The sequence below is a fragment of the Mauremys mutica genome, chromosome 20 (genome assembly GCF_020497125.1).
Source record: "Mauremys mutica isolate MM-2020 ecotype Southern chromosome 20, ASM2049712v1, whole genome shotgun sequence".
NCBI lineage: Eukaryota > Metazoa > Chordata > Testudines > Geoemydidae > Mauremys > Mauremys mutica.
In genome coordinates, this window is record NC_059091.1 from 19,925,191 (window position 1) to 19,942,101 (window position 16,911).

A 16,911-nucleotide genomic window follows, 5' to 3' on the forward strand; every position below is an offset into this window, starting at 1 on the left:
CATCACGCACATTCTACACTCCCACCCAACTCCCCACAGCGCCCCCTGCTGGGAGACGGGAGCTCCCCTTGACAGCCAGTGCTTTTGCCCCACTCCCCACAGCGCCCCCTGCTGGGAGAGTCTGGGACTGGAGTAGCTGGGAACTCCCCCCACAGCCAGGAAAGCACCTTGCCTAGCTACAGGCTTCCTCTCCATGTTCTCTGGTGTGAGCCCTGGCTGGCATTGTGGTTGCAGAGCTGGGGCTGGCGGTCAGGCAGGCTGGGAACCAGAGCCAGGAGACTGTGACGCTGCAGCAGAGCAAGACGCAGATGGACTTAAAGTGGGCCGGAGCCCCAGGGCAGAAAAACGAAGGTATGTGGTCATCGCCTGTGCTGGGGTGTGTATAGCGATGGGCACGGCCAGGGCATTGGGAGCAGCAGCACAGCGCCCCCTAGTGTCAGGCTGGGGTGTGTAAGGGGATGGGGCATGGCCAGGGCATTGGGGGTAGCACCCCAGCAGCACAGCGTCCTCTAGCACCAGTCTGCCCCAGGGCCCCTCCTGCCCCTCATTTCATCCATCTCCTCCGTCTCTTGTAGGCTTCACGCTGGCCGGGCTGCTGACATACCAGGGGATGAGCCCCATCCTGGACGGTGCTGGGCGGGTGGAAGCGCCCGAGTGGGACGAGATCGGCCGGACGGGGAAGTGGGCGCAGGAGCCGGGGCGGCCCAGCTACCGTGTGCTGTCTCCAGTGGTGTCGGCCTTCATCAGTGACCCGAACCCCCAGGCACTCGGCCTCTCCGTCAGCATCCGCTTCAGCCACCCAGTGCCGGTGAGCCCCTAGGCTGGGCCTGGGGGAAGGAGGGCCTGGGGGGCAGAGCCTGGGCCCATCTCTAGTAACACCCCCCACCCTGGGCAACAGGCAAATCCACCTCCCATGCAGGGACAAACTGATTCTCTGTGCCCCCAGCCCAGCCCAGCCCAGCCCCACAACACTCCCCCTATCTGCCCTCTCGGGGCCTGGGGAGTCCTGCCCCCTGTGTGGCCCCAGCCAGCCCCCCACCCTGCTCCTGCCCACCATGCACCAAGCATCTCTCTGTCCCCAGGAGAAGAAGCCCGACCTGCGCCTCCTCTGCGCCTACTGGGAGCCTGGCAGCAGGCGCTGGGCCACCGACGGCTGCACCCTGCAGAAGCTGAATGCCACCATCACCCGCTGCCAGTGCAACCACCTGACCAGCTTCGCCGTGCTCATGGCCTTCTACGAGCTGGAGGTAGGTACGAGCAAGAGGGGCGTGTGGCAGTTTAATCCAGGGAGGGCGAGGGCCTGTTCTGCCCATGTTGGAGCCGGGGGGAGAAGAGAAATCAGGGCCCCGCCCTCCCTGGATTAACTCCTGCTCCATTGAGAGCAGAACATCCCGGCTCCATTTGGAAAGGGCCAGGGCTGAGAATCCACCACGCCCCCGGGGAAGCTGTTCCGGGGTTAATTTACCCTCCCTGCCCATTTCCAGTGTGATGGTCTCGCTTCCAGCCCTTTGGCTGATAGACTGAAGAGCCCGTGATCACAGTCCCTGTAGACTGACCAAGTCACCCCTTCCCTGTCTCTCTGCTAATCCCAGTGAGCTCCTGGAGTCTGTCACTACAGGTCAGGTTTGCGAATCCTTTCACCATCCTCACGGGCCTTCCTACTATTAATGAAATAATCTTATTTATCATTACTGATCATTAGTACACAAGGAGACTTCAAACATTAAAGTTCAGCACCTGCTTTACCATGGTTCCGATTCAGAATTCTTTCCCACACCCCAAGCAGGAGCTCCTAAACCTCTTGGGTTCTTTTAGTAAAAGCCCGGTTTAAAGTGCCCACTTTCATTTCCTTTGACTTTGTCTCATTCCTCCCGGCTTGTCCTCTCTGTTAACCCCTGGAGTGCTCTGCTAACGAGATGACGCACAACTGAAAAACACAACCCCGATTTGTTTATATATATATTTACATCTACACACACACTAGATAGATAGAAACTTGCTTTTTAACACTAGCAGTAGCAATCTGTTGGGTACGTTTGTTTGTTTTTTGTTTGTTTTTACTAACCACTTTAATATGGAATTTTATGTTATTTCTTTTTATTCTTTTTTTATTTCTTTTTTTCCAATAAATCCGGGGTTTGGATTCACCCACAAAAGCTCATGCTCTAATACGTCTGTTAGTCTATAAGGTGCCACAGGACTCTTTGCTGCTTTTACAGATCCAGACTAACACGGCTACCCCTCTGATTCTTATTTTTAAAAATTCTTCTTATTTTTCCCCCTACCTTTTAAAAGAAATTAAATTAAGCAAAAGCTGCACTCATGGTCTTTAACTCGATCTGTTATTTCCAGAAGGGGAGGGGATGCAATCGATTTTATATATTTATTTTTAATTTGACCATCTCGGCCCTTTGTGGAGATTTCTAGTTTAACGTAAGTACCAGGAAGGGCAGGGAGAAAACGAGGTTTTTCCAACAAGCATTGCAGCTGTCAGAGGCAGCAGTAGGAAGCCAGTAAATTAACAAATTGATAATTGCTCAAGAAACAACAGCAGAAATAAATTAAATAAATAAAAGAGGAGACTAAAGGGGGATATGATAGAGATATATAATCATGAATGATGTGAATAAGGAAAAGTTATTCAGTTGTTCCCATAATACAAGAACTAGAGGCCACCAAATTAAATTAATGGGCAGTAGGTTTAAAACAAATAAAAGGAAGGTCTTCTTCACCCAGCGCACAGTCAACTTGTGGAACTCCTTTCCTGAGGAGGTTGTGAAGGCTAGGACTATAACAGCGTTTAAAAGAGAACTGGATAATTCATGGAGGTTAAGTCCATTAGTGGCTATTAGCCAGGCTGGGTAAGGAATGGTGTCCCTAGCCTCTGTTTGTCAGAGGGTGGAGGTGGATGGCAGGAGAGAGATCACTTGATCATTGCCTGTTAGGTTCACTCCCTCTGGGGCACCTGGCACTGGCCACTGTCGGAAGACAGATACTGGGCTAGATGGACCTTTGGTCTGACCCAGTATGGCCATTCTTATGTTCTTGCAGGGCCGCCCAGAGGGGGGGGCAAGAGGAGCAATTTGCCCCAGGCCCTGAGCCCCACAGGGGCCCCCACCAGAGTTTTTCGGGGACCCTGGAGCAGGGTCCGGAAAACTTTTGCGGGGCCAGGCGCAGGAGCTTCTTCCGCTCCTGGTCTTCGCCGGCGGGGGGTCCTTCCGCTCCGGGGCGGAAGGACCCCCCACTGGCGAATTACCGCCGAAGACGGAGCGGGACCCACCGCCGAAGTTCAGCCCGGTCTTCGGCGGCGGGGGGCCCTTCCATTCCGGGACCCCCCGCCAAAGTGCCCCGAATACCCGCGGCGGGGGGCCCCCGCCACCTAATTACCGCCGAAGACCGGAACGGAAGGGCCCCCCACCGCCGAAGACCCCGGGCCCCCGGAATCCTCTGGGCGGCCCTGTATTCTTGTGTTCTTATGGGGTAAACCCAGATCTGGAGCTAGGGGTAAATCCAGGCCAATGCTCTGAGGGTCGAGGGAGAGCTGCACTGGGGGATGCAATCAGAGAGTGTGTGTGGTGCATGTGCTCCTGTGTATGTGGGCATGTTTCACTTTCTCCACACCACTCATGATTTTATATACCTCTATCATATCCCGCCTTAGGCTCTTCTTTTCCAAGCTGAAGAGTTCCAGCCTCTTTAATCTCTCCTCATATGGGACCCGTTCCAAACCCCTAATCATTTTAGTTGCCCTTCTCTGAACCTTTTCTCATGTCACTATACCTTTTTTGAGATGAGGAGACCACATCTGTACGCAGTATTTGAGATGTGGGCATACCATAGATTTGTATAAGGGCAATAAGATATTCTCCGTCTTATTCTCTATCCCCTTTTTAATTATTCCTAACATCCTGTTTGCTTTTTTGACCGCCTCTGCGCACTGCGTGGATGTCTTCAGAGAACTATCCATGATGACTCCAAGATCTTTTTCCTGATTAGTTGTAGCTAAATTAGCCCCCACCATATTGTATGCATAGTTGGGGTTATTTTTTTTCCAATGTGCATTACTTTATATTTACCCATATTAAATTTCATTTGCCATTTTGTTGTCCAGTCACTTAGTTTTGTGAGATCTTTTTGAAGTTCTTCACAGTCTGCTTTGGTCTTAACTATCTTGAGCAGTTTAGTATCATCTGCAAACTTTGCCACCTCACTCCACCCCTTTCTCCAGATCCTTTATGAATAAGTTGAATAGGATTGGTCCTAGGACTGACCCTTTCGGAACACCACTAGTTACCAGTCTCCATTCTGAAAATTTACCGTTTATTCCTACCCTTTGTTCCCTGTCTTTTAACCAGTTCTCAATCCATGAGAGGATCTTCCCTCTTATCCCAAGACAACTTAATTTACGTAAGAGCCTTTGGTGAGGGCTTTCTGGAAATCTAAGTACACTATGTCCACTGGATCCCCCTTGTCCACATGTTTGTTGACCCCTTCAAAGAATTATAATAGATTAGTAAGACATAATTTCCCTTTCAAGAAGCCATGTTGACTTTTGCCTAACAATTTATGTTCTTCTATGTGTCTGATAATTTTATTCTTTACTATTGTTTCAACTAATTTGCCCGGCACTGACGTTAGACTTACTGGTCTGTAACTTCCGGGATCATCTCTAGAGCCCTTTTTAAATATTGATGTAACATTAGCTGTCTTTCAGTTATTGGGTACAGTAGCTGATTTAATGGACAGTTTACAAACCATAGTTAATAGTTTTGCAATTTCACATTTGAGTTCTTTCAGAACTGGTGAATGCCATCTGGTCCCGGTGACTTGTTACTGTTAAGTTTATCAGTTAATTCCAAAACCTCCTCTAGTGACCCTTCAATTTGTGACAGATCCTCAGATTTGTCACCTGCAAAAGATGGCTCAGGTTTGGGAATCTCCCTAGCATCCTGCACCCTCTAGTGGTGTTTGTCTGTGTTTGTGTGCACATGCCCTCTAGTGGTGTGAGTGCACGTTTGTTTTTGTCCACCCACATGTGCCCTCTAGTTTTCAGAACTGTTGTTGTTCATCAGAGGTGCTATACTGCTAACAGTTAATGGGGATTCTCCCTCAGCTCATCTGTCAGTGACCAGAGTTTTTCAGGCAGGAGGATCTGGGGTCTATCCCTGCCCTGTCAGACATTTCTGAGCAGCTGCCAGATGCAGCATAGAGACAGCCTAGGAAGCCGTGGGCTTGTGACAATGTTGTTCCCTGGCATCTGTAATGGAGGGACGGGGGAGCAGGAGTGAAGAAGGAAGGACAAAGGGTTCTAGCCCCAGTTAGGTTTAGATCCCAGTGGGGCCCCGAGCCAGCCTCAGTGGACCCCCTTTGTAAAGGGCTCCCCCTCTGAGAGTACTTTAGCCCCATTGGCTGGGAGAGGTTGTGATGCCTGATGCTCCCTGGGAACACACGGGACGTGGCACCTGAACCCTTGGACTCCTCACTCCCAGGGATTTTCCTTTCCTGTCCCCAGGAAGCGACTCTCAGTTTCAACATCATCACCTACGTGGGACTGACCCTCTCCCTGCTGTGCCTCTTCCTGGCCATCCTCACCTTCCTCCTGTGCCGCTCCATCCGCAACGTCAGCACCTCCCTCCACCTGCAGCTCTGCCTCTGCCTCTTCCCGGCCGACCTGCTCTTCCTCACTGTGGTGACCCGCCCCGGTAGTCAGGTACGGCCTGATTCTCCCCTGCTCTGTGCCTCCACGCGCAGCAGGGCTGGGGTGTGGGGCTTTGAACCCCTTTGTGCTCCCTGGATTCTGGGCTGTGAAGGACACTGGGGGGATTCCCGGGGGGCTGTTTCCACCCCGTTAGGTCCCATCACACTGGGCACAGTGCTCTGAGTGTCCCCAATCCCTGGAGTTCAGCCAGTTCTATCCCTATGTCACAGTCTCTGTGTATCGATTCCTCTCCTACGCGACTTGCCCATGGTCACCCAGGGACTCTGTGGCAGGGCTGGGAACAGAACCTGGACCCCCTGAGCCCTGCTCCCCTGCTCTAACCACTAATCTCTGCTCCCTTCCTGCATCAGCAATGTGCACCCGCAGGACCCTCCGTAGACCGAGGAACCTGCCGTCTCTGGGTCACGGAGCGCTATACCTGGAGAGCTGTGCTAGTAGGAATCCCGGTGTGAACCCCCGGCAGGTCTCCCCATACTCAGCATTTCCCTTCCCCACCGCAGTGTCCCTGGGCTCTCTGTCTCCCCCAGGTGGCGTGTGCTGTCATTGCTGGCCTCCTGCACTACCTCTTCCTTGCCTGCTTCAGCTGGATGTTCCTGGAGGGGCTGCACCTCTTCCTCACCATCTGGAACCTGAAGGTCGTGAATTACACCAGCGCCAGCCGGTTCAAGAAGAGATTCATGTACCCGTTCGGCTATGGATTCCCAGCCCTGGTGGTGGCTATTTCTGCAGCGGTGAATCCTGGTGGCTACGGAACTTCCACACAGTACGTGCAGCACCCATCCCAAAGGGGAACTGGGATGGGGCTTCCATGCGTTTTTCCAGCTCACCCCAGGTCTGACTTGAACCTAGATTTCCCGGCTTGCCCTGCCTGGGAGCTGAATGTCCACCTGGGACCCTTCCCATCCCCAGGGACACTAAGTTGCCCCGAGCGCTGTAGTTGAGTTGCCCCCTGTGACGGAGCGATTCTGGCGGGACCCAACTGAGAGTGCCAAATCAGGACCAATTGCTTAAACTGGGCAGTCACAGCCCTAGGCTGGGGTTTTTCCACCTCTAAGGCAAACCAAACCAGCCAGACAAAAAGGACTTTGGTCTCACCCCACTGGCTAACCACAAGTCACACAAGCAATTTCCTTAGACACTCCAGTCTCCCAGCATCAGCACCAGTGCACTCGTCCTGGGGATGAATGGTTATGAAAACCAACACCCCAATAAAAGAAAAAGGTTCTCTCGATCCCAAAGGACCAAGCCCCTGACCCAGGTCAATATACACATCAGATCTTACCCACAAATCACACTGTTGCCAATCCTTTAGAATCTAAAATCTAAAGGTTTATTTACAAAGGGAAAAAGGTAGAGATCAGAGGTAGAATTGGTTAAATGGAATCAATTACATACAGTAAGGGCAAAGTTCTTAGTTCAGGCTTGCAGCAGTGATGGAGTAAACTGCAGGTTCAAATTAAGTCTCTGGAACATCCCCCGCTGGGATGGGTCGTTCAGTCCCTTGTGTAGAGCTTCAGTTTGTAGCAAAGTCCCTCCAGAGGTCAGAAGCAAGATTGAAGACAAGATGGAGATGATGCATCAGCCTTATATAGACTTTTCCAGGTGTAAGAATCTCTTTGTCCTCACTGTGGAAAATTACAGCAAAATGGAGTCTGCAGTCACATGGACAAGTCTCTGCATACTTTGCTGAGTCACAAGGCGTGTCTGCCTTCTCTCCATGGGTCAATTGTGTAGCTGATGGTCCTTAATGGGCCATCAAGCCAGCTAGGCAGGGCTAACACCAGCTTGTCTGGGATATTTCCCAGAAGCAGAGCATAATACAAAATACAGACAGTACAGAGCCAATACTTATAACTTCAACTACAAAATGATACACAGACATACAGACAGCATAATCATAACCAGCAACCCAGAACCTGGTCTTAGACACCTTATATGCCCCCCTTTACTTAAGATTTGGTGCCACTACAGGACCTTGATTGCAACCCATGTTCTATATGGTCCCAATTTATATCAATAACCTCACACCCCCTGTCAGACATTTACACTCCTCACCCCACTGACGATGTGGAAGAACAAGACGGAAAGATCCCAGCTTTACTCTCAGCTCCCAGGCTGGGTTTGTGGGGCTGGTGGGTAGGAAACAAATGCACATTCTTACAGTGTGAAAATCCCAGAGGATCCCCCCTCTAAAGTGAGCGACTCCACTAAAACAGGGTGTGGCGTGTTCTAGACACCCCAGGCGAGATCCTCAGCTGGTGCAAATCAGGGCAGCTCCACTTCCTTCAGTGCAGCTAGGCCAATGTCCAACCGCTGCATGTCTGGCCCTCCATCAATACTGCACCCATCCACCAGAAAGGGTCATTTGAGGAGGTGGAAGAGGAAGTGGTGGCTGAAAGCAGGAGATGCTCAGGTACATGGGAAAGGTTGTTTGCCTGCTGCCTGCAAGAGAGTCGGCCATGTCACAGGCAGGCTGAGATCCATCTCGCTTTTGAGACGCAGCTGCCCTGTGAAACCCCCTCTCTGCCCTCAGGACTGAAAAAGGACAGTAACCTCATTAAAGTCACCTTCTTCTTCCTGCCTGCCTGTAGCTGCTGGATCAGCCTGGAGAGGGGCTTTCGTTGGAGCTTCCTGGGTCCAGTCTGTGCCATAATCCTGGTGGGTACCTCACAGAACCACAGGGCCCCATTCTCCTCTCACCTCTGCAACCCCATTGATTTCAGTGAAGCAGGGAGGGGAACGTGGCCCATAAAACACAAGGAAAGACCCAGTTAGGTCCCACCTGGCTCATCTGCTGTGGTCAGTCCCGGGATGAGTCCCTGTGCTGTATCCCCAGGCCTACAGCCATTACTCGGGCACAGCTCCCAGGGACGTCAGCAGGAGTTTTGCCAAGTGAAGACAGAAGAGTTTGGTCTAGTCGAGTAAATGACCCAAGGAATGAGGAAGGGAGAGGGCTCCACTATGCAGTGGTTTTTGTAGGAGGGGAAACAAATGTCCCTACATATTCCTCCCTACCCCCTTGGGAAGTTGGGGAGGGAGGGCAGGGGGGATTTGTTACAGCCTGGAAGTGGCAGGAAGTATTCTAGAGGCAGGATCTGGAATCTCTGAGCCAGATCCTGCTCTCAGTTACACCAGTGTAAACCCAAAATAACTCCTCACTCCACTGGCGAGGCTCCATATTGAACTCTGAGCAGCATCTGGCCTCTGTGATCCCATTGATCCATCTCAGCCCTGGCTGTGCTGCCAGCTCTATGCAAGGGGATGGAGCAAGAGCTGCCAGGGGATATTACAGGTGAGGGGATGATTCCCACCGGAAATGAGCAGTCCCCGATTCTGCAGCATTCGGTTTGGTCCCCTGGGATTGTTCTCTGCCTCAGCTCGAGTCACCCAGCCACCAGATGGGATGTTTTACAGGAAATATTTCCCACTCTTCCCACAGATAAATATAACGTTCTTTGCCCTGACCCTGTGGATCCTGAGAAACAGACTCTCCTCCCTCAATGCAGATGTGTCCACTGTCAGAGACCACAGGTAAGAGGGCAACAAAACAGTCCTGGAGGGTCAGATGCCTTGGTTTGGAAGGTCCTCGGCCCCGGAGGGTGTGGGGGATTGCAGGAGGGGAACAGCATAGCTAGGATCCATAGGAATGAATTCTCAGTGTGTTTGCATTGACAGTAACCCTGTCTCATATAGGAAAGCCAGGGCCGGTAGCTCCACCCCACTCTGCCCGGATCCTCTTGACCCAATTGCTCTCCATAGGGTTATTGTAACGGGATCTCTCCATCTGCCTTTACCCAGGTTACTGACCTTTAAAGCCATCGCCCAACTCTTCATTCTGGGCTGCACATGGAGCCTTGGTCTCCTCCAAGTCGGCCCAGCAGGCACAGTCATGGCGTATTTATTCACCATCGTCAACAGCCTGCAGGGAGCCTTCATCTTCCTGGTGCACTGTCTCCTCAATCGCCAGGTAATTCCCACAGCCCGTCAGCGCCCACCCAGCACCTTCACCGGCCTCGCGGTGGCCATGTCTGATCTTCTCAGCGTTAGTTACATAGTGCAGTGACCGTGTCCCTCACTCTCCAGGTGAGAGAGGAGTACAGGAGATGGATCAAGGGATTCCCAATGTTCAGCACGAAATCTCAGCCATCCGATCTGTCCATGTCTGCTGTCCCCACCACCAGCACCAAGACGGTAAGAGGTCCTCTGCTCTGCTCCAGTACCAGCCTGTGACACAGTCATCTCTAGCTGCGTCTCATCACTGCTGTAAAGGTGATTTGCCCCCCGAATGACTCAGGATTGGTTATGAGCCAGCTGGGAACGTCACTGCAAGTTTTAGTGAGAGTCGGTCACTATCGAGGGGTATCCTACATGTCTTAGGGACCAGAACAGAATGTCCTGTCCTGGCACCTCCGCGTTCCCTTCCCTTGGCTCTCCTGGGAGCTCCAGGGCTCACTCACTGTGGACTAGGCAGGCATTGGCTCTTGTAGTGTAATGATCTGAATAGATCAGATTGTCCCCTGGGACTGAAACCTTGTCAGTGCAGACGGATCATCCCCAATGAGCAGTCAGCACCGTGAAGAATTTCCCTTGGCTCCATTATCCCTATGGGTCAGTGTCCAGGGGCTTTGTGTGTCACCTTCCAGAGACAACCTGCCAATTTGCATATTACATTCTCAGTGGCCTTGGAAACTATTGTCATTTTTCTGCTTTTCTTGCCAGATGTAACCCGTCTGCCAGGTGGAGGTAGCAGCAACCAGGGCCAGGTTCAATACCTAGGGGTTCCAATACAAAACAGAACCAGCTGGAGCCCCCTGTGATTTTGCACTCCATGTGCTTTATGGAAATATGCTTATGAATATGACATGATTAGAATATACTTTATGCTAAATACCCCTTCTGTGGTGTCTTTAGAAAGCTTGTAATCTACTAAGTGTGTTCATCCTATTTATTTGCATGTGTTATTTCTATATCTGGAGTTAGGAGAATAATATATAAACTTGTATCACTGATGTAAACATATTAAGTGGAGGCCATTAAGGGTGCTCCAGAAACAATCCGTTGTAAATGGCCTTAGTTACTTGAAAGCCTTCCTGTGTACGAGTGGGCCAGCCCATGGGGAATGGAGACTAGGGGTCTTACAGTGACATGTGACCATGTCACCTGATAATGAAATCCATCTTAATCTGGTACTTTTCCATTTAGAAGGAAGGGTAGGGACCGAGAGATACAAAAGATTCCCACCTTGTGCCAAAGTGATAAAAGGGGGTGGAGCAGGAGAAAGGGCTGCCAGCCATGAGAAAACCCCTGCTTACCACCTGAGATGTCTCCTGGATCTAACAAAGACTGTACCAGGGGAAAGGTTTGTCCCAGACTAAGGAGGAGTCTAGTCTGTGAAAGAAGCTTATTGGAACATCTCTGAGGGTGAGATTTACTGGTAATCAGTTTCTTAATGTATTAGGCTTAGACTTGTGTTTTGTTTTATTTTGCTTTGTGACTTACTTTGTTCTGGCTGTTATTACTTGAAACCACTTAAATCCTACTCTTTATAATTAAACAAAAATGATTTTATAAATAAACCCAAAGTAAGTGATTCATACCTGGGGGAGCAACCAGCTGAGCATATCTCTCTATCAGTGATACAGAACGTGAACAATTTACGAATTTAACCTGTATAAGCATCATACAGAATAAAACAGATGTATTTGGGGTTTGGATCCCTTTGGGAGCTGGGTGTCTGGGTGCTGGAGACAGGTAACCTGCAAAACTGTTTTTAGTTAAAGTCTGCAGCTATGGGGACATGGCCCAGACCCTGGGTCTGTGTTGCAGCAGGCAGCGTGTCTGGATCAACAAGGCAGGGTTCTGAAGTTCCAAGCTGGCAGGGAAACAGGCTCAGAGGTAATTTCAGCACCTCAGGTGACAGTCCCAAGGGGATCTCTGTGACTAACCCATCACACCCACACCCAGTAATCTGGGAAAACTTCAGACCACCCCAGGCGCCTCTAAGAGGCAATACATCCCCTCTCGAATCTGTGTATAACAAAGAGAACTTTTAATAAAAAGGGGAAAGGAACCTGGTGGTAATCTGGGAAACCCCAGAGCCACGATTCGAAAGCTTGTGACCATGAGTAAGGCAACGATATTTTTAGTAAAAATCACGGCCACGTCGTGGGCAATAAACAACAATTCACGGAAGCCTCTGACCTGTCTTGACTTTCACTAAAAATATCCTGACAAAATGGGGAGGCAGGTTCACCTCCGCGCCCACTGCATCTGGAGCTCCGGGGTCCCCCACCACCACTGCCCCACTTCAAAGTCCCCCGATCCCCTTGGCAGCTGAGCAGTTGTGGGGGATCTCACCCCCTGTGGCAGCAGGGAGCTCCAGTTCCCCATCAGCTGCGGCAAGTGGGAGGTCTAGGGTCCCCCCCCAACAACCGGGGGCTGGGCTGCTGCATGGTCCCCTCACCCTCTGCAGTAGCTGAGAGCTCCGGTGGGGGTGTCCCTCCTCTTCCCGTCATGGCTGGGCAACTGCAGAGGGTCCCCCGCCACCAGCCAGAGGGGAGCCAAGGACGCTTGGTGGTGGAGAAGGCCTTCCCCATCCACACCGCCACGCCACATGCTGCCCCCTTTCACAGCATCAAGAAGATAAGCAACATGTCCAAGCCCCTCGGGGAGGAGCCAGGCCCGGGCAGCAGGGCCTCGCCAAGTAGGGCCCAGCGTGGTGCCTCATAGCCAGGGCAGGCTTTAGGCACCGCGGGGCCCGATTCGAAGGAGCTGCCGCCGAAGTCCCGCCGTTGTCTTCAGCGGCAGCTCAATTGGTGGCATTCCGGAGGAGGGACCTTCCTCCATGGCAGTGATTGAGCTGCCGCCAACGACAGTGGCAGGACTTTGGTGGCAGCTCCTATGGGACGTTGCAGGGCCCTCTTAGTGGTGCGGAGCCCGATTCTGGGGAATCAGCCGAATCGCCTTAAAGCCGACCCTGCCCGTAACCTTCCTCCCCCATCAGGCTATGGAGCTCCCCACCCCCTGGTCAGTTCTGAGGTGGGAATTATTGGGGGGGGCAAAGCTAACTGGAGGGGAAAGGCCTCATGTCCATGACCTCCGGGACATAATCATAGCCTTAGCCATGAGCAAACTCCTACCCCAGAATATATTGGGCAGTGTCTTTTGCCTCAGTTTCTCCCCTTGCTGTGTGAAAGTCCAACAAATTCTCCTTTAACCTGCCTTTGCCATTTCCCTCCCCTGCACCCCACTCACAGTTGCTGCCCTTGGTCAGCGAAGGCCCAGAGTTCAGAGCGTTCACATGAGTTCAACTCCCGCCCAGGGCCAGCGCTGGCTTTTTTGCCGCCCCAAGCAAAAAAAAAAAAAAAAAAACCCAAAAAAACCTGCGGGGCGGCTGGAGTGGTGAAGCAAAAAAAAAAAAAAACCCTGGTGGTCGGCTGGAGAGGTGAACAAAAAAAAGAAAAAAAGGGTGGCCATGCCGCCCTCGGTTTGGGCAGAATGCTGCCCCTTAGAATCTGCCACCCCAAGCACGAGCTTGCTTGGCCAGTGTCTGGAGGTGGCCCTGCTCCCGCCAGTGGGGTGGGAGGTGTGGAGATGGTGTCGAGAAATGCCTCGGCCGCTGCTGCCACCACCAGGGCCGACGAGAGGGTGGAGAAGCTGGTACAAATTACAGGAGCCCGGTGGTCTGGAACGGGGCCCGGGGCCTGGCTTCCCTGGCTTTGGCCCTGTTTAGCGGGTCCGCCCTTGCTGCGCATCCCAAAAAAATGTTTTCACCGGGGCCTGAACCTGCTCTTGGTGGCCCTGGCCACCGCAATGTTTACAACTGAGGTCTGGTCTGAACTACAGACCTATATCAGTGTAATTACATCGCTCGGGGGGTGAAAAATCCACACACACCCGCCCTCTGTGCGACGTAGTTATACCAACCTGACCTCGTGTAGACATGGCTGTGTGGGCAGGAGAGCTTCTCCCATTGACACAGCTCCCGCCTCTCGGGGAAGTGGATTAACTACACTGATGGGAGAAGCTCTCTCCTGTCAGCTTAGAGCGTCTCCATTAAAGCGTCACAGCAGCACAGTTCCCTCGGTGCAGCTGTGCCGATGCAGCGTGTTAAGCGTAGACGTGCCCTAAGCCTCTGCGGCTAGACCTGGTTCTCAGTGATTTCAGCTCTAGCGATCACTGAACAAACCAAACACTCTCCAGTGTGTCTGATCAGCTCTGTCTTTACACAGTGGGGAGGGAGATGGTCAAATGGCGTTGTGGAAGCCAGGAAATAATTAACAAGGATTTGAAGGGATCTTAATGAATGTTAGTTAGTTAGCATGAGTTAGGCTAGCTGTGACCCTAATGACGTGAGATTTGTAGAAGCAAGATAATGTGAGACAGAGTGAACTGTGTGAAAAGTTATTACGACCTTGCAATTTAGATAACCGAATATGCAGTCTTGCTTTTTCTTAGGAGTGAGACAAATAAGATAGCAGAAAGGCTTATGTATAAACAAAATGTATTTGTTGCTTTTTACCGTCTGTATTATTGCTAGAAATTGTCTGTAACAAAGGTATAAAGCTTGCTGTAATTGTTTACCAGTTGAGAGACCTGTCCGGGACTGGGGTGACCCTGTGTCCTATGGCACTCTCTCCCTCCATTGTAATTACTGGAGAAATAATAAAGTATTTGATTTTGCTGCACCCAAACAAAAAGCGAGAACTGAGTTTTTCTCCGACAGCGTCTAGGACTCTTTAGGCAGAGCCCACACCCCCGGACACAGACACCTGTCCCCACCCTCTTTCTCTCTCACTCTCACGGGGATTTGGCATCCCTACCCCCCTGCTTAGCGAGTGAGCGTCACTCAGGGCAGGCTACGCACAGTTCTGCTGCCCTTTCCTCACACAGTCAGGGTCACAACCTGCCATTCCCCTGCACTCCCTACTAAAGTGATTTGTAACCCAGCTCCAGCCAAAAGGGGGCACTTTGGCAAAGCAGTTCCCTCTGCTGAGTTCCTAGGCACAGTAGGGTGCTTAGGCAAACACAGTCTGCTCCTGGAGTCTGTTCCCCCAGCTCATCACTGCATGTCAGAGGGGATCTCAGTCCGACCCCACCTACGCAGCAATGAAGAATGTGGAGGGAAAGCGGAGCCTTGTGTGTCTGAAACACCTCCCTGCTCCCGCCCAGCTCCAGACACTGCAGCCTTTGCATGGGAGAGGAAGCTGCTGGTTCATTACAAACAGCTGATTGCTGCTCCTCGAGGTGAGAGAAGGGAGCAGGAACCACCCCCAGCAGCTGGAATATTCCACAGAAAAATCAGGCGTAACCCCATTGAATTCAGTAGAGTTACTCCTGCCCTGCACCCGGGTAACTGAGAGCAGTAGCTGGCCCACCTCAGCCCCACACTGGTGTCCCGCAGCTCTGACTCGTCTCCCAAAGCCCTGGGAAGTGGCCAGTCTCCAGTCTTAAGGGAGGATTCTCAGGGGAAGGAATAACCGACGTCCTGGTCAGGAACCCAGAGCGGGATCGTCCGTAGGACATGACGAGGCCTTATGGTTGAGGAGATACCAAAAGCCTTTCAGATCCAGAGCAGCAGCTGACCCCTTGTTGAGGAGAGGGGCCAGACCAGCCTGTGTTGGACCTGCACCCTAAGACTACCTACCTCTTCTGTAGCTCATTTCCTCAGAAGGTCTCAACGTCCTTTACAAAGGAGGCCATTATCCGTATCCCCATGTTACATAAAGTTCCTGGGAAGCAAGTGGCAAGTTTTAGAATTGAAGGGCCAGGAAGCACAGTCCCTGGGGATTGTTAGATGGTGTTGGCAGACTCTCCACACCCGAGTCTGGTGACATGGAGCTGAGCTGCATCCACACTACAAAACGTTTGTTTAGACTTCAACTCTGACCCACTCCTAGCAGGGTCTCCAAGCCTGAGTCAAACTAACTTCTATGTGGACAGAAGTGGGGCTTGGTCTTAAACCTGAGTCAGAGCCCTGGCTGTGTAAACATAGCACTGGGGCTACCCTCCAGGAGGGCCAGATTTCCAAATAGGCACTGTAGGCACATGTCTAGGGGTGCCAGGCATTCTAGGGGTGCCTTACCTCTCTCAAACTGTGTGCAACATGAAGGTCAGCTGTAGGCAATGGGGATGCTGAACATGTTGTGCCTAGGGGCGCATAAATTGTACATCTGGCCCTGCCTTCTGGGGCCTGAGATCTGCCATTGTAAAGTTACAAACTTATGCAGAAACACCTCTCAGGCGCCTGAGTCACTGATTATCCCTGCATTTTAAGTGCAAAGCCTGTACATTTTTTCACTGCTGTTTCCTTTGCTGTTGCTCAGTTTATTGCTTTGGGCCAAGTTACGTCCCCTTCTGCCAGCAATCGTCTTTGAATTCCCTCATTGGTTTGTGGTGTTACTAATCTGCCCCACAGCACATAGGATATTTCCAACCAATTGCTAGTCAGCTAATATTTTTAGCTCTTCCACATACACAGCTACGGTTTCACCTTGCTCCTCACTCTGTGATGACACTTGAAATGTTCTACAGTAATGCTTGGCTGTGATGTCTGTGCTTGCTCTGTTCAGATCTCTTGCAGATCTTCTGAAGTTTTACCTCCTGCTTCCTGGGAGTGCAACGAACTCCTGAAGAGGGAGCAGGTTTTATTTAAGCAGCCCCTGAGGAATATCACTCCCTTTGTCTTTTATTTATGTAACCCTTCTGCCCGTCAGACTTAGAAACATCAAAGGCCGGGTTCAGTATCTAGGAGTTCCTTTTCAATAACACAACACAAAATTGGCTCAAGCCCCCATGCAGAGACCTGGGACAATTACATACCACCCGCCTGGGTGCCTCTAAGAGGCAATACTTCCCCTCTCATAAACACAGAGTCTGAGTGTAGCAAACACCTTCAGAGGGTGACTCTTAAAGTCCCACCCCTGGTCAGAGTGTGTCTGGGCTGAGAATCCATAAACTGAGAAATATTTCTGCCACAGTACTCAAGCAACAGTGGTGGCCTTCTGATCACGTGTGGGATATGCCCGCGCATAGCATGCAAAATGGTCAGTCACTACTAGAATGTTCCTGACATTCCTTTTGTCCACTCCTAAAGACAAGAAATCAATGCATACCAGCTCCAAAGGGTTGCTGCTGGTAACATTCTTCAGATATGCAGAGCCCATGGACAGAGTTTTCCTTTTAACCCATCA

At 51.4% G+C, this 16,911-nt stretch overlaps 1 protein-coding gene across 2 annotated transcripts in view; it reads left to right on the forward strand.

The window, feature by feature from the left end:
• Positions 1 to 10,720, forward strand: part of LOC123353431 (adhesion G protein-coupled receptor E2-like) — a 32,945-nt gene extending 22,225 nt beyond the window's left edge. The window contains exons 11-20 of one of the 2 annotated variants that reach the window (XM_044994502.1): positions 235 to 351; positions 576 to 808; positions 1,083 to 1,247; positions 5,513 to 5,710; positions 6,247 to 6,482; positions 8,311 to 8,377; positions 9,159 to 9,250; positions 9,518 to 9,686; positions 9,803 to 9,988; positions 10,439 to 10,720. In XM_044994502.1, the coding sequence (XP_044850437.1) occupies positions 235 to 351; positions 576 to 808; positions 1,083 to 1,247; positions 5,513 to 5,710; positions 6,247 to 6,482; positions 8,311 to 8,377; positions 9,159 to 9,250; positions 9,518 to 9,686; positions 9,803 to 9,949 (1,424 nt within the window). In that variant the 3' untranslated portion in view covers positions 9,950 to 9,988; positions 10,439 to 10,720. The remainder of the gene's footprint in view (positions 1 to 234; positions 352 to 575; positions 809 to 1,082; positions 1,248 to 5,512; positions 5,711 to 6,246; positions 6,483 to 8,310; positions 8,378 to 9,158; positions 9,251 to 9,517; positions 9,687 to 9,802; positions 9,989 to 10,438) is intronic. The other variant, XM_044994503.1, reaches the window with a different exon arrangement.
• Positions 10,721 to 16,911: the final 6,191 nt, after the last annotated feature.